The sequence below is a fragment of the Kockovaella imperatae genome (genome assembly GCF_002102565.1).
Source record: "Kockovaella imperatae strain NRRL Y-17943 chromosome Unknown BD324scaffold_3, whole genome shotgun sequence".
Lineage (NCBI taxonomy): Eukaryota > Fungi > Basidiomycota > Tremellomycetes > Tremellales > Cuniculitremaceae > Kockovaella > Kockovaella imperatae.
The window spans coordinates 1,132,929-1,160,268 of record NW_019028943.1 but is presented as its reverse complement, the minus strand read 5'-3'; the positions used below and the strand labels follow the sequence as shown (position 1 = coordinate 1,160,268).

Genomic DNA, 27,340 nt, shown 5'->3' with positions numbered 1-27,340 from the left:
CCAAAGCCGATTCTTGAGGCGACAGACTACTTGATTAAAGCTTTATCCAGCAAACCCCCAGATCTCTCAAGCGTGATGTGTGCCAGAATGCCGGAATATTCAGGCAGATTCCGACTCCTCCACTGTCTCGAATTCTCCAAATGTGTTCTCAGAGGCGTAAAGGACGTAAAGGAAACCTGCGGCAAGTCAGCGATGCCAGTGGGAAAATCGGCAAATCCAGCTAACCATCTTCATCCCTGCAAAGTTCATCAATCAGCTTGAAACTTCAAAGATTCCCTGGAGACTCACTTGTGCTCCTCATAGATCGAGCTCATGAGAGCCGCAGTGGGCGGTAGAATGTCATCGACGAAAATGAAGATTGCCTTTTGGGCGGACAACTTGATCCGTTTCCTGTAGATGCCGTCAGAGCAGGAAGGATTAAAATGAGACCGATAGGCACCTTATGACATAGACAAATTGACCAACTGTGAGATCCTAGACGGGCGATCAGTCCTTCGCTCGATCCGCTCCAAGCGGCCTCGACATACCGCAGGGACCAGATACTTCTTCTTGTCGATAGTTGGTATATCGCTTTTCTCGGCTTTCTCGCAAATCACCTATAGGCTCCATGAGCGAGGGTCTAGGCTTGATGGAACGATCTCAACCCACCGGGATCCTATCGGCATATTTTTGACGGATCCGCTCGGCTTCCTGCTTTCGCTTCTCTGTGGGCTCATTGGGGTTCAACGATGGAAAGACGAGGGAATCAGCGCGAGGAAAAATGTTGACAGAATTGATGTGATGACGAAAGGATGTTTCGAGGGACCAGATGAAGCAGGTGAGAACCAGATTGTCAGCTTACACAGCCGTCTTTCAATAGATCCAGACTGACCGAATGGGTGCTCATCCTTGAATTTGGATCGGACCATGGTGAAGGTGTTAGTAGCTACTTCGGAGCCATAAGTCTAGATTCCGACGTCGTTGCAGTGACTGAGTACCTACTGAGCTGTCCAATAAAAAGGTATCACTGTAGTCAAGTGTAGGGCGGGGGTTCGCGTGCGCGTCGGAAGTGTGTGTTAGAGCGGTGGCAATTAAGGAGAGTGATAGGTGACGGTGATGGAGAGAAAGCTTGTCAGCTGACAAGCCGCTGTCGACCAGCTCAACTCACCACAGGTAGCCGAGGCACTCGAGAGGATCAAGTGAGATGAGGTAAGGAGGATGCAACGTGGATCGTACAAAGGTGGTGAGTGGGGAAAGAGGGTGGCAACAAGGCTGCAACGGGTAACAGCGGGCGGGGAGCGGAATCAAATTTATATTTAGGCGGAATAGGTCGCACAAGCCTATTCTATTGGCTAGTAAACAGAACCAGTGTGGCGGGTCCAGGCGGGGCTACTGCTAGGTACACAGCTGATCTCACAAGTCATGGTCCTCTATCTAGACCTTAGTTGAGCACATTTCAAGACTGCCTTGAAGGACTGGGAGCGAGATACCAACATCGTCGAGTTCGGGCAATGTATCCGTCATCTTGATGTGCTCCCAACTGTTACCTATATCGTAACTACACTGTAGTACACGCATGCACAGCCACGGACCTGCTGTAGCTTGTCTTTGAGGCCGGTGTCATCATTCTAGAGCATCCTCTCTCTATGGAGCCTGTGGCGAACGAGTTCCAAGCGATCCAAGCAATGCCACCTGCTTCTTCCCCGGCCATAAAACAGTGCCACGCTCAGATTTGCTTCCGCCACCTGAAACGAAGCCGGACAATAATTTTCAGCTCTGGTCGTCCCAGATTCGCTGCATCGTACATCGAACTGAAGCTATCTCTCACAGACATGGCCAAGTCGGACAAGGTTAGAAAGGTACATGGAATATCAAGTGTACAGAAGATATCCAAGGCGAGTGCTGCACTTTCGGACGATGACGACGACTACGACGACAAGGCTGCTATGCTCGCGGCGCTTCAAGCTCATGGACGAGTAATGTTCGGTTTCAATGAACCTCTCAACGGGGAGAGTAGTGCTCAAGGTGCCTTGAGGATGGCCACGAGCTCCGACGATCAGGGCAGTGTAGATGAGGATAGTGAGGGTGATGGCGAGGGGAGCTCGGAAGGAGGAGCGGCAGACGAGTCGGATGAGAGTGAAGTCGAGGGGCATTCATCTGCCGTACAGGAGGTCGTCTTTGCTGGGACAAGCAGAGGGAGGGACGACGCTTCATTGTCAAAAAACGAGAGAAGAGCCTTTCTCGTAAGTGTATCCGTGCTCCTTGGGCGATCGCTAAGGCAGGGCGCTCCTGCAGAACGGCAAGTCCTCAAAACTCTTAGGATTTGCAAGCGGAGAGACTTCCACAGACTCGGGCAGGAAACGGCGGCGAGATGCAGATGAGGACGATGACGACGAAGACGATCAGTGAGCTCTAAGGACTGGGCTTTAGAGCTGTAAGAGCTGACTAGAAACCTCAGATCCAATCGGAAGCTCGATAAGACGCTCCACGAAATGCTTTTGACCAATCTTCTCCCTTCATCTACATTATCCACCGCCCGCCGCCCCATCGACAAGCAAAAAGCCATCAGTGGTCGTCTTTTAGAGCTAGCAAAGTATGAGCTTCCGGGTCAAGGTTCCTCATCGTTGTCCAAAGCGTCCTTCTCGACTCACTCTGCAAAGATCCGAACGGGAATTATACACGCTCGGGACAAGCGAGAAGAAGAGGCCCGTAAGGAAGCTGAAGCCGCCAGCTGGGTCAGAGGGATAGGCACCGTGTCGGGAAAGAAGAAGACTACTGAGACGGGCCGACAACGACGTGCTGGAGTCGGGGTGGAAGTCGGCAAGAAGAAGGGAATGGAGAGTAGGAAGGATGGTGAGAGAGATAGAGGGTTGACAATGGGGATCGGCAAGTTTAGGAACGGGATGTTGAGTCTGAGTCAGAGGGAGATAGCTAGAGGTTCAGCGAAGGTAAGCGGTGGGCCCAGATTTAAGGGCAAGAAGCGATCGAGAAAGGGCTAGAGAATGCGTCGGTGAAGTGCGTGATAAGAGCCGAAGACTCTGGATGCAACTTCTTCGTCCAGCCTGCGAATTGAGAATTGTCTACGACCGCAAGGAGATTTTGAACGATTGGAATAGATAAGCAGTTCATGAAGCAGTCTGCCGAAGTGCGAACTGCTCTCAAGTTTAGGAGGCGAGAGAACCCATGAGCAATGTTCGCGATGTCCGTTTCATCAACGTAATGCCCGTTTGCTCAAAGCTCTTTACAAAGTTCTCCGGTGCAGAGTAATCGCGACGAAACAAGACAACCCCGCCGTTGCAGTTGAAAATCGCCTGGAGCATGAGGAGCTGGCGGACCTGAAGTGGCAGGAATGAGGAGTGTGTCAAAGACTCGCAATAAAAGGAAGCATTGCATAATTTTTACTCTGCTTAAGTGTCTCGCCTGCAACTCTTCGAAACTTCGTTCTTCTTCTTTTCTTTTCTTCGGACTTCTCTACTATCTAGCGATGCGGCCGGGCGTCGCCAAGCGGAAGATTGCCGGCCAGCTCTGTTCATCCCTCGGTGACCTCCGTCCGCTGTCCAAGGTACAAGCTTGTATATTGAGGGGGGTAGGAAAGACTGGAAATGTCCAATATCGACACGGATTTTGTGATCAAGGGGAAACAGGGGGCTTTGGGGGACGTTGAGACATATGTTGTGATGACATGTAACTTGGGAGAAGTGGCAGTAGCTTGATTCGTGAGGATCGTAATGTGTGCGGGATTGGGAGTGCTAAAATGGGTATATAGTATGGATACTGAGAGAGTGGGATCAGCGCTGTCTGAAACACAACACTGAACTCACTCATGATCTGCAAGGATCGACACAGATAACACCTCCGCTCTCGTTCCATGGATAACTCCATTCAGCTAAGAATTGTTTGACCGATGAGGCGAGGCGGATCTTGGAAGCCCCACGCAAGGGGTCCTGGCTTGCAACATGTTTTTCTTCGCCGACCACGAGGTACGCCAAGCCATGATAATTTTCACGTTCGAGCTGAAATCCATAACATCAGTCACACATTCAAAGCACGACGAGAGAGAGACCTACCTCGGCCAGGAAATTGCCAGCTAGATCAGCTCCTTCATTTCCATGCAAAGTGTGCAGGTCGACGATACATTCAGTCCTCTCTTCGGCAGAAAGCGGTTGACCAACGGCCACTTTGGTTGATGCGACGCCGAGAATGACACCTAGTCCACCACCACATTCTCGACCTCTTACCAATCTGTCGAGCGGATCATCGCTCCACATCGGATCGCGCTCTCGAACTGTTTTCTGCACCTCTATCATCCTCTCACGGATAAGAGCTTCAGCAGCGCTAGCTGATTCCTGTAACATTCGCTCGTTGAGTGTCTTGCCTTCACGCGAGAATCGTTTGGCAGCCGCTCCGTCCCCTCGTCGGAATGCATCGGCTGCGCGGGCTAGACATGCATTTCGAGCTTGACCTAGGCGGATCGCAGTGGCTCGGGCAGTCAGGTACTGTTCGTTCGTCGAGGATCCAGTCCGCAGGGTAGGAAGTAGCGTCGGAGGACGTAATTTGATGCGATGTGAGGGTCGAGGGACGGCTACAGGGGCCAAGCGAGGTTCCGAAATCGTAGATGGGGAGTACGCAGGATGATGCAGTGGTGAATGTCTGGCGCCAGTGATCTGTAGAGAAGGGGAATGTAAAGGAACGGGGTTGCGTTTGACGGCGTTGGCAAATCTGTTCCGGGTAGGATCGAAGCGGCCACCGCGTGTACCACCTCCACCGCGACCTTTGTGGAGATCTGGGAACTCGTCTGGAGGGTGATGGGAGTTGGGAGAGAATTGCTCTGGACCGTCGTTGCTCATTTCCAAGCGGGACATGGCGCTAGACAGAGCATTTGGGTCCAAACCGTTGGGCAGTTGGTGGAGGAACTCGCAATTCGGACCTTTGGCACAATGCCCTCGCAGCCAGAATCGACATAGTGCTCGGTCCAGATCATGGCTAAATCGGCAATCTGAGCGCCGACATTCGCCTGCGAGGAAGTACCGACACATTCTCGTAGGACCTACTCCGGGGCTTCGAGTTCCACTGAGACCGGGACTCATGTTACCAGAATAGCTGCGACCACCTTGATTGAAGTATCCTTCTCTAGGCGCATGCTGATTAAGCGGCATGGCACCACGGCCACCGATTCCTAACAATGGTCGAGGAGAAGCAACACGCTGCGGTGTCGAAGACCCGCTTCGGGGTAGCGTATGTGCCGCTACCAGCATCGCCATGGCACTTTCAAAGTCATAACCTGAGCGATGAAGGGCATCTTCGAGCTCTGACCGAGGCACCGACGAAAAGACTGAAGCCAATACGTCCAGTGGGGTCATACCAGATCCAGCATCATCATATGGTTCGGACCCGTCTCCAGCGTCCACCAGGGATGGCGAGTCGAAAGGCGCCCCGTTATCCGACAGACCTGGCGTGCCTGCTGGCGTCTGTAAATTGCCAAATGGCTCGAAAGGCTTAGCTCCGTGATTGAGACCGTGATTCTGCGAGTCGTGGTGATGCAGCTTCGGGAGACTCGAGCCGAACGGTGAGAACTCGTCGTCGTCATCGTCGTCCGGAATCAGGTTACGACTGGAAGTTCGCTGAAGCAGTGCCGGTGAAGCAAAGACGTCTGGTATCTTGATGTTGCCCCTGTTCGGCGTCCCGAGCGGCGAGTGGAACGGGCTAGACTGATCACTGAACAATGGCGCAGCAATTGCCAAGTTGGAAGAGCTACGCGTCATCATGGGAGGCCCAACGGCTCCGAATGGCGAAGCGGATCGGACGGGTTCGGTCGGGATATCTTTCCATGGATCACTGGGCGACGGCATGGCAGTCTTTGACAGAGTTGTGGCAGAAACGACTCTGGGCGATGGACTAAAGGAAGCAGCCTTGGCATTGAGCATCCGAGGGGACAGACCAGGCGACCCTGCCGAGGACGAAGAAGGCAAGGCACTGCTAGAGGTACTTGGTGACAGGCCGGCTTCGGCAGGCCGCGACAGGCTCGATGCGGTGTGAGGAATCGTGGGCGTGTTCGCACCTGATCCCGGGAGGAAGCTCGCCGACGATGGTGACTGAGGTCGACCAAGGGGGGTGAGCGCCCTAAAAGAAGGAACTCGACTTGGCGTATAAGGTCGAAGAGGTACCGCTGTAGTGGCCGGTGACCCGCGCATCCGAGCGGGTGTAAGAGACGGATTATAAGGCACGTTTTCCTTGTCATCTGAGAGACGAAAGAGGTTAGTGACGGCAGTGCTGGCGAACACTTGCCTCTGCGTCTATGCATACAGTCTAAGCAGACTTGATCCATCAGGATCTCATCCTGTACAGAGTCCGGTCAGCTGAAACATTTCCGTCACGCCCCTGGGTGGTGCGACTCACCTTGCCAAGCTCCCCCAGGTATGCTTTAAGCACCGTCTTGACTTGGTCTTCTTCATCGTTGTCAAGCAGATCAACAACTCGCTTGACAAGTGCTTCTCTGTCGAGATTATTTGGCGTGTCCATATCACCATTACTGATCTTCTTCTTTGGCGTCGTGAGCTCAACCTTTTCTTTCTGGGTGACGGCTGTGCGATCGTCTTGTTGTTCGTCTTGATCGGCTGTTGTGCTCGCTCCAGTGTCCTCTTCATCTGATTCTCCGGAGCTAGATATACTGAGAGGATGAAGAGTCGCCCTTGTAGGCGAAGGAGTAGCTGAAGAGAGAAGCTGAAAGATGTAGTGCGCCAAGTGGGGATACGTGCCGAGGACGGACGACTGAGACGCCGAGGGTGAGCCTGTAGTCTTCTCTGAGGATGACATGGTGGCGCTATGCTGTTATCGAATGAGGAATATATCAATGTCCTTTGCTTCGGAAAGCTCTGCTGCTGGGTCTACTTCTGCTCCAGGTGTTGTACAGGTAGGTCGGGATCGTTGGTCATACCGTGGGTGACGCAGATCTCGAGCGATTTATAGTCCTTCCGCTGCCAGACGAGTAGTTCCTGCGCTTCCTGCTGACCATGTAGGCCTTGCGATCAGAATAAGATCCCTTCCAGAAGCCTTTCTCGAGCAACAGATACTGGCTCGACGTGTGCTTTGGTGGATGGAACTAGGAATGAGACAAAGGCATCACACTGAGGGTGGACCGAGACGACTTGCACCCCGCAACAACGTCACTTTTCCACGGTGGCTTAGTGGCGTCTCTACCTTTCGGCGTGGACGGACCGTTTCCATATCTCTTTATATCTGAACGCTTGTCTCCTGATACAGTCAGTTTCTTTGCCGGAGAGGGCATCCATCGTCATGAGTGGTCCTGCAATTGGATCCAGTCAAGTACCAAGTGGCACCTCTCACACCGAACCGTCCACACCGGTGAATAAGCCAGCGGGAGACGGCGATGTGCAGATGAACGGAACGGCCAACGGGACCGCGCCGCCCGTCAATGGGACAGCAGAAGGAGGAGAAGGGTCTGGGCCAGCCGAAGGACAGGTCGATAATGCTCAACTGTTCGCAGAGAGAAGAGCGGAAGAGCTAGCTAGGAGAGACAGGAGTCTGGCCGAATTCTTAGTGATGTTGGACGGGTACAAGCCGTTGGTGAGTTGATATTGTGCTTTGAGCGCGCTCGCAGGCTTGTGGACTGATCTGATCGGCTACAGATCCCGGAGGAAGTGACAGAGTACTATCTTCAACGAGCAGGTTTCGACTGTTCAGACCCGCGGTTGTGAGCTCGAGCTGATGTTTGAGTCGGTTTGTTTTTGCGCTAAAGGGTACATCAGAAAACGTCTCTTGTCTCTTTCAGCTCAAAAATTCATATCGGACCTATCGCGAGATGCGTTCCACTTTGCAAAGCTTCGAGTCAATGGAACTGCAGCAGGTCGAGGTAGACCAGCCGCGGGTCAGGTGAGCTACCTTGGAAGATCTCTCTCAAGCCATCGCGCTGAACCCTCTATGTGCTGTAGGACCGTAATAGAGTCGTCTTGACGATGGATGACCTCAGCTTAGCCCTGGCCGAACACGGTGTCAATGCGAAGAAGCCAGACTATTGTAAGCTATTTCTCAGGCCATCAAGGGTGTTCGGTTGATGACGGATCTCAGATCTATGATCAATCCATTGAGTGTCTTCATGTTGTAACCTGTAATCATATGCATCGAGCGGAGAGTCGGAAGTGTCGCTCCCGTGACATGGACCATGGCAGACATTATGCGATCAAGGCATACAAAGTGAACGACGAAGGACATACAACGCGGAAGTATCTCGCACTATCTAATCGGACTACTCAGCTCGGCGGTAGTCTGAACTTCGCGGCGACGATGGCGCGGGTTGGATAATCGGTCCAACCGGACATCGAGCTCTTCTGAATTAACCTTGGCATGTTCCCGCCTCGTCCTCCGTGGCTCTGACCGTGAATCTAGGACGTAGACTCGTGAGGCAAGCGCAGCCTGACCTTCAATTACTAGATCCTGAAGTTTGAAAGCCATCAGGTCGAGTCTGCGATTGATCGATTCTTGTGCTGGTTCAAGTGCTTCCTCATCCGATGACTCGTCCGGACTTCCCAGGATGAGCGACGACTGCTGATCAGATTGACGGCTGTCGCGCGGAGAGACGTCAACGGAACGCGAGAAGGAGGAAGATGCAGAGAGAGATGACATGTGGACACGATAACGCGTCTTGCGAGTGCCACTGTGGTGGTGAGAGAAACGTGGGGATCTGTACCGAAGTGTAGAATGCTGAGATTGGTGAGGAGTGAGGATCTTTGGCTGAGACAATTAGCATTCGGCCCCGCGAGCTTCAGTTGGCCTCACTGTCACTGCCTCAAAGAGACTCTCACTATCCTCGTCTGCCTCCATACCAATCTCACGGTCTTCATCTCCTGTGACAACCCCATCCTCATCCTCATCCTCATCCTCATCCTCATCCTCATCCTCATCCTCATCCTCATCCTCATCCTCATCCTCATCCTCATCCTCATCCTCATCCACCTTCACAGTCTCTTCCCTCTGGCGTCCGTTTAGCACTTCATAAGGCGGTGGCCGATCAGAAGAGGTACTGAGTGGTCGTATTCGAACACAATCCTGTGAAGACTCTACGGGCAAAGAGGTCGTCGCTCTAGAATCGGCACTATCTTGATGAGGGTTGTCGAAGGGATTAGCACCTTTTCGAGCCGAGACTGCGTCTTTATCACGGTCGGACGAACCCAGATCGCCCCGAATGAGACGATACGCGGTCCTATAGACGTGAAGGGTCAGATGAATACCCGTCTCATGTGCCCTGCAGTGACTCACAAGCCCAAAGCCGCGCTGTAAACACCCGTGTTCACCAAAGCGCTCGTCACGGGAGCATGCCAGCTCTGTCCGGCTGCAACTGCGTCCTGCTCACTGCGACGCGAAGCCATCCTTTCGTTGGCCAAATACACTGAAGCCACCGTTCATTGTAAACATCTGGATCTCTTTCGCTTGGCAAAGGGCGAGGACAGCCAGCTCACACTTGGACAGAGTCTGCTCTGCTGACTTTGACGCTCGTTTCGGCCTGGCAGGAATTACTCCACTTCGTTGCTCTATCTCAGCCTTTGATGGCGATGCTCCAAAAGACAAGTCCAGTGGATTCCTATCGCGTTGGTTGGGTGAATTTATGATGCGGGCAGGGGACTTTTTCCCAGCACAAGAAGGTAGTGTCGGCCGGCGAAACGACGGCTGGCGTTGGCGTGAAGGCGTAGATGAGGAGGGAAGGACATTGAGAGATCTGGAGCTTGATCCAATCGGAACATCATCATCCACTTCGTCGGCATTGCCAAAGGTCCAATGTATTTGGTGGCGAGGAAACGCGTCATGTCCTGATCTCGGAGGATCAGACACCGCGTCGAAGAGTTCGTCTATACCGGACAGCATTGCCGGAGACCTGAGGGAATCTATGTCTAGCTGGATGATATGACCCAGAGCATAGTGAGTAGGGTGTGTTCTAGGGACGTGAATGAAGAAAACGTCAAAAATTCTGGGTTATGAAAGGGGTACGGAAGCACCCCGGTCCCTTTCGCTCGCGTCAGAGTGATGCTGATGCGGTCCGATTAGCAAGACAGTGAGAGAAGCAGCCCACAGCATTTTGACCCCAGACTCATAACTCGTCTCTCGCTCCACTCCCGTCTTGCTTCATACTGCTACCTCGTGTCATATGACCGTTGCTGCCAATGAGTCTTGCTTGTGTCTCGCATCCGCGTGTCTTTGAGCGAAGTGCCACGGGAGATCTCGCGGGCCTACTTGGGAAAATAGGCGAATAAAAGGGGAGGGTTAGCAACGTCATTGCACTGATTGAGTGTCGCCCGTTGGTTGCTGGTTCCTATCATCCACCCCCTCAATCATTCTACCACTGAGAGTAGACTGCTAGAGTCCTCTTGGAAGCTCATCATTGCCACCATGTCCGCGGAACAATTCCAACTCTCCTTTTCTCCCTTGACCGGAGTGGCTTTCGGTCCAGACAGGACTCGTAGGTCATAAGCCCGGGGTGGTCCGTTGAAAGCCTAGCTGATCCCCATCTGCAGAGGTCGCTGTCAGTCCAAACAATAACGAAGCTCAGATCTATAAGCGATCAGGAGACTCATGGAATCTTGAGACAACGTTGGCCGAGGTGGGTTTACCCTCCCAACTGCCATTTCCGAGGCTAATCACGATATTCTCCCCGCAGCACGACAAGCTCATTACTGCTATCTCTTGGGCACCTCAGACGAATCAGATCGTCACTTGCTCTCAGGACCGAAATGCTTATGTATGGACATTGACCGATGGCATCTGGAAACCCATGCTGGTTTTGCTGCGTATCAACCGAGCTGCGACTTGCGTCAAGTGGAGTCCAAAGGAAGACAAGTTTGCGGTTGGCAGCGGTGCGAGGTGTGTCCAGCTTTTTTGCAACTGGTTTGAAGCCCTGACGTCTTGAATCAGAACTATTGCTATCTGCTCTTTTGACGAGGAGAACAATTGGTGGGTCTCAAAACACATCAAGAAGCCCCTTCGTTCCACCGTCTTGTCATTGGACTGGCACCCCAACAATGTCCTGCTCGCAGCCGGAGCGGCCGACGCTAAAGCCTACGTCTTTTCGGCGTTCATCAAGGGTGTTGATGCCAAGTGAGCTAGATGGCGCCAGCAGTCCGCTCACGTTTCAGACCTGAGCCCACAGTCTGGGGTGATCGATTGCCCTTCGGAACCATTTGTGGAGAGTTCTCCAGTCCTAGCGGAGGATGGATTCACGACGTGGCGTTCTCACCTTCGGGAGACGTGTTGGCTTATGTTAGTGAGTAATGCCGTACACCTGCGAGCAGGATCGTTACTGAATCCCTCACCTAGGCCACGACTCGACGATCAGCATCGTGTACCCATCTGCACCTGGCGAGCCACCTGCCGCGCACATCTCGGTCCGATGCCCTTCACTCCCATACCTGGCCTTGTCGTTCGTTTCTGAATCGTCTCTCATCGCTGCGGGACACGACTGCCAGCCTGTTGTCTACTCTGGCTCAAGCGACGGATGGACTCTCTCTCAATCTCTCGACGATCCCAACAATGCCTCAAAGTTGACTCCCTCCTCGACTGGCAACCGAGTCTCTTCGGGAGGTGTCGGAAGACTCAACAACGAAGCATTTGCCCACTTCCGATCTGCAGACACAAAGGGACAGTCTAAATCTTCGACTGCTTCCAACGTTGCTGGACTCACTCCTGTAGGTGCGGATGGACTTCTCAAGACCGTCCATCAGAACTCGATCACTTGGGTCGAACCTTATGAATGGGGTCAAGGAGGAGAAGTCACAAAGGTCTCGACAGCGGGCAAAGATGGCAAGTTGGTCGTTTGGCCAATCAGTGGAGCTGGCAAGGCCGGGGGTCTCGCAGGCAAAATGAGCGGACTGTCCATGTAGATTCATGAGCATTTTGCTCCATTTCCGATGAGGATCCGTAGGTGTCGTCATATATGAAATTGGTCATTTCTTGGCTGGCGGTCACGATGAATGAGGACAAACCATCTGACATTGACCTGTCCCATGCCCCGACCTCAGAGATGTGTCTCAATCGAAGGCGCTTCATGTCGCTGCTTTCAAGCTCTCTGCCCTCCCTTCTCTCATATGCGCTGCAGTGGAGCCTTTATCGATCCTTTTTACTCCCAGAACATTCTCAATGGAGCCATAACGCGTATATAAGACTAAGCAGGTCCAGGCTGCCTCTTCACTATTCAGTCCCGTCGCCACCGGGCGTTTTATCACCCATATCATTGTCTTCAACATCCACTCTTCGTTCACTCCCTCTCCGGTCGTGGCATCATCATGGGCAGAGAAAGCGTAAGTCTGGGGGAAAAGAACGCGTTGGAGTCTTGTGTTTCATAGCATGTCCTGACAGTTACTAGACGCAACACATGTCCAAGAAGGATAAGAAGGAGGCCAAGAGGCAAGAACAGCTTGCGAATGAGAACGGTCAGCACGGTAAGGGATCAAAGAAAAAGCAGGGAACCGGTGGAGGCAAGGAGAATGTGAACGAGCATGTTGACGCGAACGGTGATGCCGCAGAGGGGAAGAAATGAACATAGTACTTGGGAGAAGCGACCATGCTCAAGAGAGGAATTACTAAGAGTGAATCGAGAGGGGGCCTTGTTCGAGATGAGCATGCTGGAAGGTGAGAGTGTGGATGATACATGAATCGCCTATGGGTCTACGTCGTGACCTGTTCATTACCTAGATCCTCAGGCCAAGGAGGAGGAAAGTTTTCCGGCGGGGTCCTACGCTTTAATTAGCATTTGGTTCTTGAGATAAGACCGTCCACGCACCTCCTTGCCTCCCACACGTCCTCACTACTGCCCTCTAATCTTCGCTTGGTCCATCCCTCTGCGACTCGCTTGATCCACAGCCGTCTCCTCTCCTCTGCATCCTCAGATTTGATGGATAGGCAATACTTGTAGTCATCCCATTTGTGGGAACAGGATCTGACATAGCCATACCGGTAGTAGCCTCGCACAGCGGGAAACAGAGCTGGAGAGGGTCAGAAGCGCTCGGGCACAAGGTCTCGGCAGACAAATCACCATAACACTTGAAGAATGAGTCACTGCGAGAGATCGATCAGCCTCGATATCGAGCTCAGCTGATAATGTCGGACCCACAATAGGCTCATACAGGTCGGTACATCATCCACAGTAGGGATCTGCGCCTCTTGATTCCTCAGTTCGTCCCTGTAGACTGTATCCCAGTCCAGCGGCCGGGGTGGATCGGGAGCGGTAGTTGCGGCGCTCGACGACGATCCGGTATTCGATGGTCCAGCTTCTGAGGACCCTCCGAATGGATTCCACCCCATTGTTATGGCCGATTTGCGAGAAGATGAGTCAAAGTCAAAATCCTCAAAGGCCATGTATGAGGGATTTTCATTGATCGTTCAAATTTCGTAAGCTGTATGAGCCGAAACATCGGCAACTCGAGGGACCACCGAGGAAGAGGTTCCTACTGTTGGTCACCTGGTCACGAGCACTCTTTGCGTTTGACCCCAAGCTTGTTGTGCACAGGGAAGCAAGCCTCTTGTCCACCGGAAAATCTCGTCGAGCGCCCAGCTCACACTAAAAGGAGGACCACAGAGAACTACCCCTTCAAGATGTCCACAGCTCCTGAAGATGGGTTGCGTCAACGCCATCCTCAATCCGTGACTACCGCCGAAGCGGATCCATCTGGCAAGGTCGCCAAGAAGGATGTTTTTGGGTCTCAAGGTCCACAGAGCTGGAAGAGGAGGCATCAGGGGCTGCTACAGGATAAGCTGGGCAGGTGAGAGGCCACCTTATCTACATATTTCTTTTGCTGAAACTATGTCCGCCTTTCCAGGACCGGAGCAGGCCCGCTCGTGCCGTCCTTCTCCGTTGCTGTGAGGATGCTTCTATTGATCAGATCAGCTGGAGCGATGTACAGTCTGATATCAGACTGCGATGAGGGTGAGCTACACGATCTGTTGACATTCATTTGTACTGACTTCAAATCTCCAACAGTATTCAACTTTCTCGAACCTCTTCACTACTTCAGACATAATTCAGGTTTCCAAACGTGGGAGCTCTTGCCTGAGTACGCGATTCGAAGCTGGGCATACGTTTTATTACACTGGCCCCTGGCTCATCTGGCTCCGATGATTTTGCGCGTCGGCAAGGTGAGTGCCCCGACCGCGTTTTCCTGACGCGGTCGTTTGCTGAACTCTTTCCTCGTCAGCGCCAACAATTCTTCGCACTGCGATTATCGCTCGGCCTCGTGTCGTCACTGTGCGAAGCCAAGTTCTACCGCGCAGTCGTCGAGGCAGTCAACGAGCATGTCGGACGGTATACTTTATTCGCCATGGCCTTCTCTGCTGGCATGTGGAGCGCAAGCGTAGGCGAGTGGCTCATATCACGAGCTGCATCGCATACGTACTGACCAAGCGTCCCAGCATTCCTGCCGTCCTCATTTACGATGTACACTACTCTCTTGGCTTGTTCGTACTCATTCCACCCCGCGACTTCAGACTCCATCGGTATCAGCAGGATCCGCAAAGCCACGTTCTTCGTTGCTCTTGGAGCGATTGTTGGATGGCCATTCAGCGCCGCAATTGGAATTCCGCTGGTCTTCGAATATCTTTTCTTGACTGGCGGTGATGTTGCCGTTGGTGGTGCCCGGTCAACCTTGACGGCCAAACGCTGGCAGAGTATGATCTCAGCGGTGGTCATCTCTCTATCTATCGTCGTCAGTAGCTTTGTGACTTGACGGCTCCTCGATGCTAATTTGAACGTTAGCCGGCGGTGTACTTGATCGACTCTTGGGCCTATGGTCGTCAAACGTTCCCGACGCTCAACATTGTTCTCTACAACATCTTCTCGAGTAATGGACCGGATCTGTACGGGATCTCCCCATGGTGGTACTACCTCGCCAACCTGTTCCTCAACTTCAACTATCTGTTACCGTTTGCACTTGTCTCTCTCCCAGGCCTGCTGGTGACGTATTTTGTCGACAATCGTCGACTTGGCAAAAGCCAAATGTCTCCAAAGGCAGGGGAGACCAGCCCGTACACCTTGCTGGCTACGCGATTGGCTCCTTTCTACCTCTGGCTGGTGATTATGAGCTTGCAGCCTCACAAGGAGGAGCGCTTCATGTTCCCCTTGTATCCTCTACTGTGCTTCAATGCCGCCGTAGGGATATATCTGATCAAGGGATGGGCCGAGGTCGCATACATTAAAGTCACAAAATCTCCTTACCAGGTGAGTGCGCTCTTGATCCGGTGAGGCCAGAAACTGAACCAGTCCCCTTTTACAGGCCTCCAAATCCACCTGGTTCTCCAATTTCTCCCTCTTTTGCATTGTCATCCCTTCCCTCCTGTCCATTTCGCGCGTCCTCGCCCTTCACCACTTCTATCACGGTCCATTTGAGATTGTCCGACATTTCCAATACAGCACTATCCCCGGCATCCTCTCGTCCCTCGGCTATTCGCCTATTCCGCTGCGATACAAGCCGAAACCAAGGGAGAAGATAACCCCCGATTGGGATTATTCACCACTGGCCAAGATGGATGATCCGATAACTCTCTGCTACGGTACAGAATGGTACCGCTACCCTTCGAGCTACTTCATTCCTGAAGGCGTCAATGTCCAGTGGGTCAGAACAGATTTCGACGGCATGATGCCTCGTAAATGGGAAGCCAGTGCGATCTCCAGCAGTGTTTGGCCGAGGTCCGAAACAAGAGTCTCCAGACCAGGGAGGTTCAATGGCGAGAACAAGGCATCCGCTGAGCCCGGCACCTATGTGAGTGTTTCCTTTCCCCTGCTCTTGTGGGTCATTGACGCAAGTATGATTCAGGTCCAACCTCAGCAATGCGATTATATCGTCGCCTCGCACATGCCTTCCACACGTCATACTACTCTCGAGCCTGATTGGGCAGCTTCTCCTGAATGGCAAAAGGAGTTCTGTACGCCTTTCCTCGATGCAGAAGGCTCGCAATGGTGGGCTAGACTATATTGGGTACCGGGAGACCTGCTGGAAGCTGGCAGGCAATGGGGAGAGTACTGTCTATTGAGGAATGTTGATAGAGCAAAGAAGAGAGCATAGAGTGCCCTTGGCGCGTTCTGGGGGGGCAGTCACTTTGCCCGACGTAGAATGATTCATCAAGACACATACAACATGCATGATTGTCGACACTGACTGGTGCAAAGAGAAGCCTGACGATGAGCCCCTTTACAACAACTCATCCTCGTCCTCGCCGCCACCGTCGTCGCCATCATCGCCCTCATCTGCTCCGTTGGCTGTACCGGTCGTGCCCGCTCCACCTGTGCCGCCTCCTGCCCCTTCAACGTCGTCCCGAGGAACAATATCGATCAAGAAGTCGAACATGTCTGAGCAAGCTATCGCAGCGGCCACGTCTGACTTTTGCAGTGTTCGTCGTTTTTGTGATTCCGCAACGAGCCAAGCGCGACAAGTGAGTTCCGCGATGAATACTGAGGTCGGCGTTTGAGCACAAGTTTCACGGCGATATGGGTGAATGCCTTACTCTCACATGCCTTTGAAAACATGATAGGTACTTCTGCCGAGATCATCTGAGAGAGAACAGAAGACCTCCATTAACCTTTTTCCCACCTCTCCCCCGGTTAGGAACTCACTCACCTTGACATCCTCATCACTCTTCATGACTTTTTTTATCCTCGCCAAAGGCAGAGCATAGCCCGCGCTAACGTCCTCCTCTTCCATCAATGTTATTTGCTTCGTCCAAAACTCTTCCAAGAACTCGTTCAGATCATCCTGGGATTGCAGGTGTGCAGCTTCCTTTCTGGCAGCTGCTTTCGCAGATCGCTTTGTCGATGTCGAATGAGAGGACCTACTCCCGCTTCCCGAGGCCACAGCGTTCGCATCGTCCATAGACACAGACTTTTTCGACTGATCTGAATCTGCACCGACCATATTCTGCTGTCCGCGTGTCGTCCGTTGTGGTCGACTGGTCTCTCCTAGCTTTTCAGTGTTCAAACCTGTCGCCGACTCTATCCCAGTCAGCCCAGTGAGAGAAGCCGGCGAGACCGTCCCAGAAGGGTCAGCCGAGGACGAATGTTGAGCCGGATCATACTCTTGAGCCTGCATAGACGATGGAAAGGATGAGCTCGCCATCCCGTTGAGCTGAACACTGACACTGTCTGTATGGCAAGCTCCCTCACACCTTTTAAGCACAATAGACATCTTTCGGACCCGAATTATGGGTCTCCCACGTGGTTTCCCCCACCTGTAACCGCCTCCACCCGCCTTCAACAAGAAGATCTCTCTATCCTCCACTCTGACCGCTTCTCCTCGAGGACCCTTCACTCGATCATCCTTTCTCTCATCCAGCTTGTTTTTGACTTTGATCGACTTCTGGCAGAATGGTCAAGACTCCTTTGGTCAAGCTCGAGCCTACAGGCCAACAGATGCCCTTGGTTGGATTGGGATTATGGCAGATTCCCAAAGACCGATGTGCGGATGCCGTTTACGAAGCGATTAAAGCGGGATACAGGTTGTTAGATGGCGAGTCGGCCTTTTACCTTGGGCCAAGGTTTGCGCTTGTGTCTGACTGGATGTTAGGTGCTGGAGATTATGGGAATGAGCGAGAAGCTGGTCAAGGTGTCCAGAAAGCTATCGACGAAGGACTTGTCAAACGAGAAGACCTCTTCATCACTTCCAAGCTGTGGTCAAATTTCGTACGTCAGACAGCTTTGAGACGGACACTCATTCCTCTTCTTTCTTTTCTCCCCTCACCACCAGCACGCCGAAGATAAGGTCGAACCCGCATGCCAAATGTCTCTTGATTTATGGGGTTTAGACTACTTTGATCTATACCATATCCATTTCCCGATCGCCGTCAAATATGGCAAGTGTTTTGCTTTCGAAACCCACTTCTTTCTCTTCTTCTGGCTGACCCGCTCGGCACACTGTCCAGTCGATCCGAAAGTCCGTTATCCTCCCGGATGGTCTTATGATGGAAAAGGAACCATTATCCTGGAGGACGCACCGATTTACAAGACCTGGGCAGTGATGGAATCTCTGGTTGACAAGAAGAAGGCTAGAAACATTGGAATCTCAAACTTCCGAGGAGTCCTCATTTCCGATTTGATGACTTATGCGCGGATTCCTCCTGCGGTCCTGCAGGTCGAGATGCATCCGTGAGTGCTAGGTGGTGTGTATCGCTTGATGCTGAGTGCTGTGTCCTAATTCACAAGGCTCCTCGTACAAGAGCAACTGATTCAACTCTGTAAAGCCTACAAGATCCACATCACGGCCTACAGCTCTTTCGGGGGTCCGTCTTATGGACCTCAACCGTGAGCCCTTGCCTGCCGTGGCACACTTTTGACATATTCTTGACACACACACCTGCTTCAGCAAAATTGGCTCTTTGTTCGAGGAAGAGCACATTGTCGCGGCTGGTAAAGCTCACAAGAAGACTCCAGCGCAAGTCCTGCTCCGATGGTCGACCCAACGAGACATCGCCGTCATCCCAAAGTCGAACCACTCAGAACGATTGGCAGAGAATCTCGCTTGCTGTGACTTTGACCTGACTGAGAAAGAATTAAAAGTGGGTCTCGGTGACGACAAATGAATCGAGGGTCAGGACCTGACAACGATTACCAAGGACATCACCGCCCTCGATCAAGATTTCAGGTTCAATGATCCCGGCAAGGTTGACCCTCGAATGGCCATCTGGTCATAGGCGGCGATCTTTGTGGTGTGCGTGGGCATCAGCGATGAATGATGGCCACCATCTTGGTACAAGCCAATGCATCTCTATGAGCTCATCTCAATTCCTCCAAATCTACATGATATTCATTTCGCGATACAACCAAGTGGTAGCGAGACATCGCAGACCGAGATGCTTCAAGTTCGTACTCATGGCACAGCGTCCCTCATCCTCACTGCCCATGCACAGACATCCGGTTCATACCCGAAGTCACACGATCTACTCCGCCCGCTTGGAGTCCTGGACCGCCGTACGACGAAGCTCTGTTGCCAGCTCCCTGTTGACCCTCGTGTCCACCAGGGTGACCTTGCCCGACAGGATAGCCCTGATATCCAGGTTGATGAGACTGCTGGCCGTAATTCTGCTGTTGCGCTTGTTGAGCGTAATATGCATCCCATGCAGCCTTGTTCTCCGCTTCAGTCCCACCAGATGCGGCGATACCTGATCCAACACCGGCTGCTCCAGGTCGAGTCTGTGTCGGTTGGCGTTGAGGAGAGGTAGGCGGGAGATCAGGCGCGCCAGTCGGGGCTCGATGTAAGGAAGAATTCGAAGCAGAGTATTGGTGGTAGAAAGGTTGTCCGGGTTGACCATTCTGCGGCGGTGCAGATCCGGGGGCAGGTTGATGAGCAGCACCGTATTGAGGTCCGGTCTCACGCGTGGGCGAGGTGTACGATGATTGACGTGACACATCTGCGCCAACGCCAGATACGCCAGTAGGCATGGGCATCGGGATATGAGATTGCTGATACTCCTGAGGCGGCGGCTGCTGCTGATACTGCTGAGCTTCCGCCGGATACACGCGAGGATCTGGTGCGCTTTCGTACGAGTGTGGTCCAGGTTGAGACTGCTGCCATGGGTTTGGGATTGCAGATTGTGCGGGATTCTGAGCATACTGATTCGTCTGAGGTTGCTGTGGGTACCCAGCCGGAGGATGGTAGCCATACTCTGAACTGTGTCAGCTTGACATGGCTCACGGATATATTACGCACGAGGCTGAGCTGGCTGAGAACCGTTTCGCAACTCCTCGTACTGTCGCATAGCTCGCACAAAGTTAGCATTCATGTGTTCGAGTTCGGCTGTACTACATCAACGCCGACATTAGGTTCAAACGCTCCTGACTGACCTTTTTGATCCGAGTACTTCTTGATGAGGGTATTGATCTGTCCTTGCAATGCCACGCTGGCCTGGTACATTTCCTGAGGCCGTGAGCGAGGGAGACAGAATTTCACGAGAAAGACTCACTTCGATATCAGGCCTGTTGTCTATCCTGTCACCTCGGGCGGGATCGACAGATTTCAAGGTCTGCAGCAGCTGATCGACAAGGCCTGTCGAGGATCAGCAGTCCTCTGATAGGTGACAATCGGCCCGGCTCACCGAGTGAGGCGAACACACGGGCCTCGTCTCTCGCTTCGTCCTGTAACTCTTTGGCAGATGGCTCCGCAACAGCCTCGACATATGTGGTTGGGAATATCTGGGGTCGTGTGAGCTGTAAAATGACAGTAGATGTACAGAAACTCACCCCAATCTTCCCGTTGCATGCCCCTCTCCACCACTCCTTGAATCCTCTATCCAAGACTTTGATCACATCTCCCCTTTCGAAATTCAGCTCCCCGATCTCGTTCGACGTGAAGGTGTACAGTGCTCGTACCCGGGTCGCGGTCTCAAGGTCGGGAATGGGTGGAAGCTCGCTTTCGATCCGGCGAGGTGGGCTAGATTCGACCCGTGACGTCGATGCGTAAGCGTTGCCGTTAGGTCTCGCAGAGGAGGATGAGGAGCCGGAACCTGCGGCGGGGGCAGCCGAAGATGACGAACGTCCACCTTTGTCTTGCTTGGAGAGCTCCAGGACTCGCTTCAACTCTTCGTCCTCCTGACGTCTCCGCGCTTCTTCGGGCGATTCCGGGGTCGGTTCGGGTTCGTCGAATTGAAGATCTGCGAGGTGTGAGGCTATGATCCGTCGAATCGACTACACTAGCTCACCCTTACGTCTGAGTTGATCATAAAGCTCTCCCATCATTCCCACATTGCGGTCGCCAGTATCCTCAAATTGCTTTGCCCATGATTTAATGTATCCAAGAGCCTTCTTCTGGACCGGTTTGGCAGTCGTCTGACACGGCACAGATGAGTCTCCAGGGGGGCATCTACAGCTGGCTCGTGGGGGAAAACCGACTCACTCTGTCATTTACGAGTCTATCCAATGCACCTGTCCAATTGCGTGAAGACATCTCCTCCATCAATGGCTTTCCGCAGTTTTGAGCGAGGGTGTTGGCAAGCTGCGCAAGCAAAATGGGGTGAGCAAGAGGCTAGAGGGAAAGGCATTTCGAACCGCGAAAGCCCACCTCGAGAGCGTAAAGCTGGACACTAGGATTGCGGTGTGTCAACCGCTTGGTCAATGCTCCGACGGCATTGCGAGCGCTGAAAGTCGAAAAAGTCAGTGGCAATGAATGAGGAGAGGGGACGTGATGAGCTTTACCCAGTGGAGCCATCACCCGATACTTTGTCGCAAACTTCCATATTCAGTGCCCAGTCCTCCGAAGCGAGATTCTCGTTGGTCGCTTTGGCTGCAGATGTGGCTTCAACACGCACGCACGCACACACTCGCGACTACCAAAATGGAATTCGGAACTCACTGATGAGATCATCGTAGGGGTTTGTCGCCGTTGAAAACATGCTGGATAAGCAGTTGACTTGGGAGCTTCTGAGCGCTTCCTCTCCTTCCTCTAGGTGACGGCAATTCAGGTAGACGGGCTCTCGTTGAGATGAACGGTATTCGCGCAAATGCGATAATGAGAGACGGTGTTCAATGACAGATATGACTGAATGAATGGAATTGAAGATCGCACAATTAGATGCGTCTCCTGAGGCGATGAGGCAATCGTTCATTGATAACGACGGATTGCTGCGAATTGAGTCCACGTCATGCCCTGGAAGTATTACGTCAGACGTATCAGCCAGGACATCCTTGTGGCTGCCAATGGATTGATTTTCGTCTGTAACCAGGAGTCCAGGACTGTCGTCTAGAGTAAGGATCATTGTGGGAGAGACGTAGCAAGCCGCGACTTACTTCGTGTTCGAAGGAGGCACTGACCAGAACAGCAAGGTTTGGGTTGGTCAGGTCAATGCTTGCATTGAATCACGGCAGGACACGATGCAGTCGGAATAGCGTATAAGGATGGATGTTCATGGACATCGTCATGTACGTAGGGGATGCGACACCTGCCGCAAGATTTGGGAAAGACGCGTTGATCAAAACACCCACATGTGCATCTAAAATATGGATCCGGAAAGCGCATTACGTTACGTTGGCTCCCGAACAGCAGACAGCAGTGAATCGCAGAAGTGAGATCCAATGTTCCTTCTCCCGTGGTTTTCACCTGCTGTGCTTCGTTCGCTTCAGAAATCTCTCCCTCGCACCTATCTTCCACCTCCAGGCAACACTCTTGACCTATTGGCCGCATCGACTCTAGCTTGATTGGTTTTCGCGACGGCATACACTATCCCCGCCAAGCCACCCACGCCGATCGCCGAGACGTTCCCGAATGAGACTGGATCGCCAAAGAACAGCATGCCAGATGCAGCGACTGGCAACTTGTTCAAAGCTCCAACCATTGAATAGGTCGTTGATCCACAGACTCGAACGCACCACGCGGTCGAGTACGAGATGAAGACTGCCGCTGCGCCAGAGAAAGCCATGGCGGAAAGTAAGAGGACCCTATTGGAAGCTGGGAAATTCTTCGCCAACGATTCCGTCCCCCAATCTTCAATGATGATACTCGCCACGACCAAGATTGGGATCGACAAGAGATTGTTGTAGAACATGGAATCCCAATCTTTGAATCCTGTCAACTTGATTCGTTTTCGCATGAACAGGACGTATCCGGCCGAAGCAAGACAGTTCAGGGCCATCCAAATGTATCCCGCGTTGATGGATCCAATGGTCGCTCGGAGAGCGGGCGTCTCGAGACCAGTGTATGGGTCAATAGGCGCGGGAGATCGGAACGCTGAGGAGATATCGGCCCACGCGGCGATGATGGAGGAGCCGACCTGAAGGCGAGCGAAAGTTAGCGAGCGAGCGAGCTAGCGCGCTCATATCCCAGGAGTTAACTGACCATAAGGGCAAACGACACGAGTGTCAAGCCAGTGACCATACCGTTGAACATGAATACCTCGCCATATGCAATGAGGATGATGGTCAGGTTCTTGAAGATCCTACGGAACTTTAGCGGGTGCTCGAGCCGAAAGTACAAGCTGCGCTCACGTGTAAACAGGGATAGACAGGAATTGCTAGGCAGCAAAAGTCAGCTGGAATCTCAGTAAGAAATTGCAGCTCACCAGAGACTTTGATCCAGTGTATATGACAGCGACGAGAAGGGATGAAACGGGCAGCCAGACTTTCGCATCGTTCTTATCGAAATCTCTGACTGACAGGAGGAGTCAGGTTACATCGACACATAGATTTCAGCTCACAATTGATCATGCCCATCCGCTTGACTGACCACACGGCCAGGACACAGACGCTGGATTGAATGGCCAACAGGAGGAATGTCATGGTGAAATTGGCTCCGGAGACGACGTACTGTAGCGGGATTAAGATAATCAGCAGCAGGAAAAGATCTGTGACGACCATGTCTCTGCTCACCTTATTGACGACCGTCATCATGATACTTGCGGCACAATACGACAAAATTGGCAAAGCTAGGCGACGCTCCGGGTCAGCTTGGTTGTCCCACCGGAAACAGATCCCATAGCATCTGGGCACCAGACGCTTGTGCTGTGCCAGGGGTCATGGATTATCCATCGACTCACCCTGATCTCTCGTACTCGGTGGCCCGACATCGTTCCTGCCTTGTGCATTCTCCTTGGCTCTATCGGCTCCCCCTAATTGACTCATCAACAACGACTGGGCGTCCCGTCTATCTCTATCGGTTTCAGACTCCATAGGGTATCCCGGTGGTGGAGATGCAGGTCGAGAGCCCACGGGCGTAGGGGCGAACAAATTAGGTTTAGACATGTAGCAGCGATTGATCGGGTCGAGCAGAAGGTGACCTCAAGGATAGGTACGGGAAGGGGGAGGAGCGTCTTCGGAATGCTTCAAAAGAGATAGCTTTGATGAAGCTGATCTTCGTCGAATGACCGTGTGAGTATCGCACTACTGCAAGACACACCACACTCTACGCTATCGAGTACACAGGATCAAGCCTTTGAGGACTGTGTCGAGGATGTTGATGATCAGCTACTTCTATTTACGAGCTGCTGAATGGCGGTTTAGACGCGGACACAACACACCAGGAAAAAAAAAGGAGTACCCGCTGCGGATTGGGGGAGGGGGGGCGAAGAGCAACGACCGTGGGAGAGTGAACAGTAGGCGGAACCGTATCGCTGTGTGAGTGAGTGAGTCTTTGTCAGGTGCGCATCTGTTCGGCCTTAAGGAGGATGACATCGAATCATGCAGAACATGAACCCCGATAGGCAGGCCATGGTCTTCGTATCCGTTCACTCGCTTGAGTATGACATGTATACAAACGTGCATCGGTCAGATGTCATTAGGTGGTCCGAGCGCATGCATCCATAAAATTGGTCGAGCGCGAGCGCGTCTTGGAAATTACATGTTGATGTGACTACGACCGCTCAGCAGTGTTACTGAAGGGTGGGAAGCTACATACCAGATCTACATGATAGGTGAGATCGTCTCTGTCATCTCAAGCCTGGACGTTGCTGATACAGCTCACCGCAACAGGGCCAAAACAACAGTCCACTTCACATCACATCACAGACGGATCTCCATTGGCGTCATCATACCTCCCCTACCATGAGTGCGTTCTGACACTGTGCCGGGACGAGTATCCCGTCATGACTCAACAGGGGCTGATATAGGACTCTTTTGCCTGATGAACACTCCATCATCCACTCGACAAAGTGGTAAAAGGCCTTCACGAGCATCTGCAACTGCGTCCACCTCAACCCACAGCACCGATATTCAATCCATCCTGAGCAAGAAGAAGAAAGCTTCTTCTAACCATCATCCCTCGGCTCCTCGTGTACCGCCTTCCGATGTCACCATCAAGCAGATCCTCAGTGCTCATCCATACAGAGATTTGAGGAACAAGAAACAGTTGAAATGGCTCATGAGGTACGAGTGTGAATTGGCGGATGGGATCAAACGGGGTATGGTGTACACTTCTTTACTCGTCGCGAAGGATGGAGAGAAACTCAGAGATGAGTTCTGGAAGGAAATGGAGAAGGAAGGCAAGGTGACGGAGGCGCAGAAGGCAATTATCGATGCGGGAAGATACTGAGCCAGCCAGCGCAAGTCATTCAGCTGTGGACTGGAGAGTAGGAGCACGAGCGAGACATGTAAGCTAGAAGCAGGCCACACGAGGAAATACGACACGACAGATGATGACATGTATGTATAGTCTGGGGCGCGAAGGATGTCGAGAGGAGACATCCGTGATGAGCTCTGACCAACCCTCCATTGACCCCTGCCAGGTTGCCTCACCATCCGCGATACTCAAACATGTCTAAAAAGAGACCGCCTGCTCGTTCTAAAACCTCTCACCGACCAGCTTCTCGCTCAATGCCCAGCATTTGCGACTTTCTCTCTCGCCCAGAGCCCAAGGGTACACCTCGTCCTTCGGCAAAGGTTGACACCCCTCAAAGTAGTCACCGTTGTAGTCTGTCGAGCGTCGTCAGCTCAAGAGTTCTTGATCTACACCACTGGCTCCCTGACTCACCTTTGAAATCCTGTGAGAAGGATAACAAGACCTGCGTGGCGACACCTTGGTCCGGGCTGACAGGCTTTAATCCTGCCCAGGCTTGTGGATGACCTTGCAGTTGGTCTATAGCGGCTGGGGACGAATAGCATCAGCCAGGAGAGTGGGTGAAGAATGGAAGCGACATTGACGCACTCAACGAGCCGAAAAACGTTTCTGCCTCTTTCTCATTGACGTGTCTGCTCAAACTGGTCCCCATATTGACACCTGGATGGACGGCGAACGCTTGGAGCCCCTTCGAGCCGTATCGTCTGGCAAGCTCTTCAGAGAATAATAGTTGAGCCGTTTTGCTTTGACCGTAGGCCATCCACTTGTCGTATGACTTGCCGTTCTGAGATGCAGATTGATCAGAGAGGAAGGAATGTGGAGGGACGCAACGCCGGAGCTTGGGGATTTGGTTTTCCGTGCTCACATGGAAATCATGATCTGAGTATCTGACATGTCCTAGCCTGTAACCGTCACTTGACACGTTGATGATCCTCCCTCCGGATTTTGACTCTAGGACCTTGTTCAAGATCAGGTTGGTGAATAAGAAATGTCCTAAATGATTCGCCTGGAACTGCATCTCATTCCCATCTTCGGTCTTCTCATACGGTATAGCCATCACGCCGGCATTGTTGACCAGTACATCGATGGCGAATTCCAGTTCATTGACTCGCTTGGCCGCCTCTCGGACAGATTTGAAACGTGCCAAGTCGAGCGAGATGACTTGGAGGTTTACATCCGAGTTGATGTAAGACCACTTTTTCACTTGGGCTTGACCTTTCGATTGATCCCTGACTGTGAGGATGATCCGAGCGGGCGGTCGAGGCGACTTGATCACTGTCTCTACATAGGTCGCTCCTAGTCCACTGGACGCGCCAGTGATGAGGATGGTCTTGCCATGGATGTGAGGGGCGAGCTCGCGTACGAGATCACTCGCTTTCGTTTGTCCGTCGTAGGAAGACATGACTTGGCTTGTCAAATGGTGGGATCAGGATGGTGAATCCCAGCCCCAAAGACATACCCCTCCATGACCAGGTTTTATTCGAATGGACCTCTCAACCCAGCCCAGATTCCTGGTGGATCACCGAGGTGGAGGTTTGATCATCTTAAAATTCCGTGGGTCGTCGGAGATCTCAACACGTCACGATTTTTGGGCAGATCTAGTAGATCTGATCTGTACCTAAACCGGCGAGGCACGCCACCGATAGTGTCTAGGTGCACGGAATGAAAACGCCAATGCATATGATGGACTTTTGCACATAGGCTGGGATAGCGGAGTATGTGTATCTTGCTTGAACCATGTCTTTCATCCCAGACGAGGTCCCTCGTTGCCAGTTGACTGGTCCACCTTGGTGCCACCTCGACCTTTCGAAGCGCCCGCCTGATTGGCCCATCGCCACCACACCTTGACTCCACGTGGGTGATTTGCACGCCGCGTGGCCCTCCCCCCGGCGTTTGATAAAATGTCTAATGTTCGGTGTATTAGCATTTTTTTCTAATCGCCCTCCCACGCGCCCGCGGCCCGCAGTCTAACCGCAGCTGGATTTTATTTCTATTTCCCTTTTTTTTCTGAATAGCAGTGCTGCTGCTTGCGGCGGCGGAGAGGGGCTGACCTGAGCGATGATGAGGATGAGATCACAGTGGTGACGCAGCAGCAGCAGCAATCCTTCACAGCACAAGGCCGATTGCGTCGTCAGAGACAGGTCACTGCCAGCTCCATATACCGGAGTTCCATCGACATCATCATCATCATCATCGTTTGATTCATAAATCTGTTGAACACAGTGTCTGGCTCTGTTAAATCCTCTTGTTCTTGGCTCTCTCTCTTCATCCTCTTGCTCTCGTACCATACCCATACCCCTGCCCAGAACCCCCCTTCGGCATAGAACGAAAGGCAATCAGAG

At 52.5% G+C, this 27,340-nt stretch overlaps 15 protein-coding genes across 15 annotated transcripts; 6 read left to right on the top strand and 9 right to left on the bottom strand.

Moving 5' to 3' along the window:
- Nucleotides 1-99: 99 nt before the first annotated feature.
- BD324DRAFT_577001 (microtubule binding protein) lies at nucleotides 100-908 on the bottom strand (the record flags this gene model as incomplete). The annotated part of the gene is made up of 7 exons (XM_022013232.1): nucleotides 100-176; nucleotides 226-236; nucleotides 289-390; nucleotides 440-474; nucleotides 528-596; nucleotides 649-704; nucleotides 872-908. The coding sequence occupies 7 exons, from the start codon at nucleotides 906-908 to the stop codon at nucleotides 100-102; spliced, it is 387 nt and encodes a 128-aa protein (XP_021873169.1).
- Nucleotides 909-1,779: 871 nt separating this feature from the next.
- Nucleotides 1,780-3,040, top strand: BD324DRAFT_619209 (hypothetical protein). Its single transcript, XM_022015142.1, has 3 exons — nucleotides 1,780-2,222; nucleotides 2,275-2,384; nucleotides 2,438-3,040. The coding sequence occupies exons 1-3, from the start codon at nucleotides 1,812-1,814 to the stop codon at nucleotides 2,976-2,978; spliced, it is 1,062 nt and encodes a 353-aa protein (XP_021873168.1). The 5' UTR covers nucleotides 1,780-1,811; the 3' UTR covers nucleotides 2,979-3,040.
- A 314-nt stretch (nucleotides 3,041-3,354) lies between these two features.
- Nucleotides 3,355-7,183, bottom strand: BD324DRAFT_679780 (hypothetical protein). The gene is made up of 5 exons (XM_022019052.1): nucleotides 6,376-7,183; nucleotides 6,265-6,316; nucleotides 4,047-6,217; nucleotides 3,801-3,992; nucleotides 3,355-3,753 (listed from the first exon to the last, which is right to left on the bottom strand). Exons 1-4 carry the CDS (start codon nucleotides 6,790-6,792, stop codon nucleotides 3,801-3,803), a joined length of 2,832 nt encoding a protein of 943 aa, XP_021873167.1. The 5' UTR covers nucleotides 6,793-7,183; the 3' UTR covers nucleotides 3,355-3,753.
- Nucleotides 7,184-8,100, top strand: BD324DRAFT_619206 (transcription initiation factor TFIID 23-30kDa subunit-domain-containing protein). Its single transcript, XM_022015141.1, has 5 exons — nucleotides 7,184-7,563; nucleotides 7,626-7,690; nucleotides 7,746-7,869; nucleotides 7,929-8,013; nucleotides 8,065-8,100. Exons 1-5 carry the CDS (start codon nucleotides 7,273-7,275, stop codon nucleotides 8,070-8,072), a joined length of 573 nt encoding a protein of 190 aa, XP_021873166.1. The 5' UTR covers nucleotides 7,184-7,272; the 3' UTR covers nucleotides 8,073-8,100.
- Nucleotides 8,101-8,229: 129 nt separating this feature from the next.
- BD324DRAFT_649379 (hypothetical protein) lies at nucleotides 8,230-9,362 on the bottom strand (the record flags this gene model as incomplete). The annotated part of the gene is made up of 3 exons (XM_022017980.1): nucleotides 8,230-8,727; nucleotides 8,773-9,196; nucleotides 9,253-9,362. The coding sequence occupies 3 exons, from the start codon at nucleotides 9,360-9,362 to the stop codon at nucleotides 8,230-8,232; spliced, it is 1,032 nt and encodes a 343-aa protein (XP_021873165.1).
- Nucleotides 8,865-10,017, bottom strand: BD324DRAFT_619202 (hypothetical protein). The gene is made up of 2 exons (XM_022015140.1): nucleotides 9,253-10,017; nucleotides 8,865-9,196 (listed from the first exon to the last, which is right to left on the bottom strand). The coding sequence occupies exon 1, from the start codon at nucleotides 9,853-9,855 to the stop codon at nucleotides 9,343-9,345; it is 513 nt and encodes a 170-aa protein (XP_021873164.1). The 5' UTR covers nucleotides 9,856-10,017; the 3' UTR covers nucleotides 8,865-9,196; nucleotides 9,253-9,342.
- Nucleotides 10,018-10,299: 282 nt separating this feature from the next.
- On the top strand, nucleotides 10,300-11,947 carry BD324DRAFT_619199 (WD40-repeat-containing domain protein). Its single transcript, XM_022015139.1, has 6 exons — nucleotides 10,300-10,447; nucleotides 10,503-10,588; nucleotides 10,646-10,848; nucleotides 10,900-11,082; nucleotides 11,121-11,248; nucleotides 11,302-11,947. Exons 1-6 carry the CDS (start codon nucleotides 10,378-10,380, stop codon nucleotides 11,862-11,864), a joined length of 1,233 nt encoding a protein of 410 aa, XP_021873163.1. The 5' UTR covers nucleotides 10,300-10,377; the 3' UTR covers nucleotides 11,865-11,947.
- A 661-nt stretch (nucleotides 11,948-12,608) lies between these two features.
- On the bottom strand, nucleotides 12,609-13,343 carry BD324DRAFT_619194 (hypothetical protein). Its single transcript, XM_022015138.1, has 4 exons — nucleotides 13,094-13,343; nucleotides 13,016-13,038; nucleotides 12,764-12,965; nucleotides 12,609-12,715 (listed from the first exon to the last, which is right to left on the bottom strand). The coding sequence occupies exons 1-4, from the start codon at nucleotides 13,336-13,338 to the stop codon at nucleotides 12,649-12,651; spliced, it is 537 nt and encodes a 178-aa protein (XP_021873162.1). The 5' UTR covers nucleotides 13,339-13,343; the 3' UTR covers nucleotides 12,609-12,648.
- BD324DRAFT_619192 (putative mannosyltransferase) lies at nucleotides 13,344-16,125 on the top strand. The gene is made up of 8 exons (XM_022015137.1): nucleotides 13,344-13,742; nucleotides 13,800-13,906; nucleotides 13,961-14,115; nucleotides 14,175-14,334; nucleotides 14,389-14,681; nucleotides 14,732-15,193; nucleotides 15,249-15,734; nucleotides 15,789-16,125. Exons 1-8 carry the CDS (start codon nucleotides 13,381-13,383, stop codon nucleotides 16,035-16,037), a joined length of 2,274 nt encoding a protein of 757 aa, XP_021873161.1. The 5' UTR covers nucleotides 13,344-13,380; the 3' UTR covers nucleotides 16,038-16,125.
- Nucleotides 16,126-17,176, bottom strand: BD324DRAFT_619187 (histone-fold-containing protein). Its single transcript, XM_022015136.1, has 3 exons — nucleotides 16,590-17,176; nucleotides 16,477-16,522; nucleotides 16,126-16,423 (listed from the first exon to the last, which is right to left on the bottom strand). Exons 1-3 carry the CDS (start codon nucleotides 17,151-17,153, stop codon nucleotides 16,164-16,166), a joined length of 870 nt encoding a protein of 289 aa, XP_021873160.1. The 5' UTR covers nucleotides 17,154-17,176; the 3' UTR covers nucleotides 16,126-16,163.
- Nucleotides 17,177-17,249: 73 nt separating this feature from the next.
- Nucleotides 17,250-18,723, top strand: BD324DRAFT_619182 (Aldo/keto reductase). Its single transcript, XM_022015135.1, has 7 exons — nucleotides 17,250-17,474; nucleotides 17,532-17,647; nucleotides 17,712-17,817; nucleotides 17,887-18,109; nucleotides 18,167-18,265; nucleotides 18,327-18,519; nucleotides 18,577-18,723. Exons 1-7 carry the CDS (start codon nucleotides 17,333-17,335, stop codon nucleotides 18,652-18,654), a joined length of 957 nt encoding a protein of 318 aa, XP_021873159.1. The 5' UTR covers nucleotides 17,250-17,332; the 3' UTR covers nucleotides 18,655-18,723.
- BD324DRAFT_619177 (hypothetical protein) lies at nucleotides 18,724-21,500 on the bottom strand. Its single transcript, XM_022015134.1, has 11 exons — nucleotides 21,309-21,500; nucleotides 21,152-21,239; nucleotides 21,018-21,093; nucleotides 20,853-20,951; nucleotides 20,659-20,785; nucleotides 20,201-20,610; nucleotides 20,056-20,152; nucleotides 19,924-20,006; nucleotides 19,805-19,877; nucleotides 19,671-19,757; nucleotides 18,724-19,626 (listed from the first exon to the last, which is right to left on the bottom strand). Exons 1-11 carry the CDS (start codon nucleotides 21,346-21,348, stop codon nucleotides 18,854-18,856), a joined length of 1,953 nt encoding a protein of 650 aa, XP_021873158.1. The 5' UTR covers nucleotides 21,349-21,500; the 3' UTR covers nucleotides 18,724-18,853.
- A 183-nt stretch (nucleotides 21,501-21,683) lies between these two features.
- On the bottom strand, nucleotides 21,684-23,960 carry BD324DRAFT_619163 (hypothetical protein). Its single transcript, XM_022015133.1, has 7 exons — nucleotides 23,485-23,960; nucleotides 23,318-23,373; nucleotides 23,146-23,254; nucleotides 23,011-23,099; nucleotides 22,937-22,962; nucleotides 22,788-22,887; nucleotides 21,684-22,722 (listed from the first exon to the last, which is right to left on the bottom strand). Exons 1-7 carry the CDS (start codon nucleotides 23,687-23,689, stop codon nucleotides 22,093-22,095), a joined length of 1,215 nt encoding a protein of 404 aa, XP_021873157.1. The 5' UTR covers nucleotides 23,690-23,960; the 3' UTR covers nucleotides 21,684-22,092.
- A 302-nt stretch (nucleotides 23,961-24,262) lies between these two features.
- Nucleotides 24,263-25,106, top strand: BD324DRAFT_619162 (hypothetical protein). Its single transcript, XM_022015132.1, has 3 exons — nucleotides 24,263-24,357; nucleotides 24,416-24,491; nucleotides 24,563-25,106. The coding sequence occupies exons 1-3, from the start codon at nucleotides 24,351-24,353 to the stop codon at nucleotides 24,972-24,974; spliced, it is 495 nt and encodes a 164-aa protein (XP_021873156.1). The 5' UTR covers nucleotides 24,263-24,350; the 3' UTR covers nucleotides 24,975-25,106.
- On the bottom strand, nucleotides 25,107-26,631 carry BD324DRAFT_619156 (WW domain-containing oxidoreductase). The gene is made up of 4 exons (XM_022015131.1): nucleotides 25,864-26,631; nucleotides 25,587-25,782; nucleotides 25,413-25,526; nucleotides 25,107-25,354 (listed from the first exon to the last, which is right to left on the bottom strand). Exons 1-4 carry the CDS (start codon nucleotides 26,398-26,400, stop codon nucleotides 25,224-25,226), a joined length of 978 nt encoding a protein of 325 aa, XP_021873155.1. The 5' UTR covers nucleotides 26,401-26,631; the 3' UTR covers nucleotides 25,107-25,223.
- Between the last annotated feature and the right edge of the window lie 709 nt (nucleotides 26,632-27,340).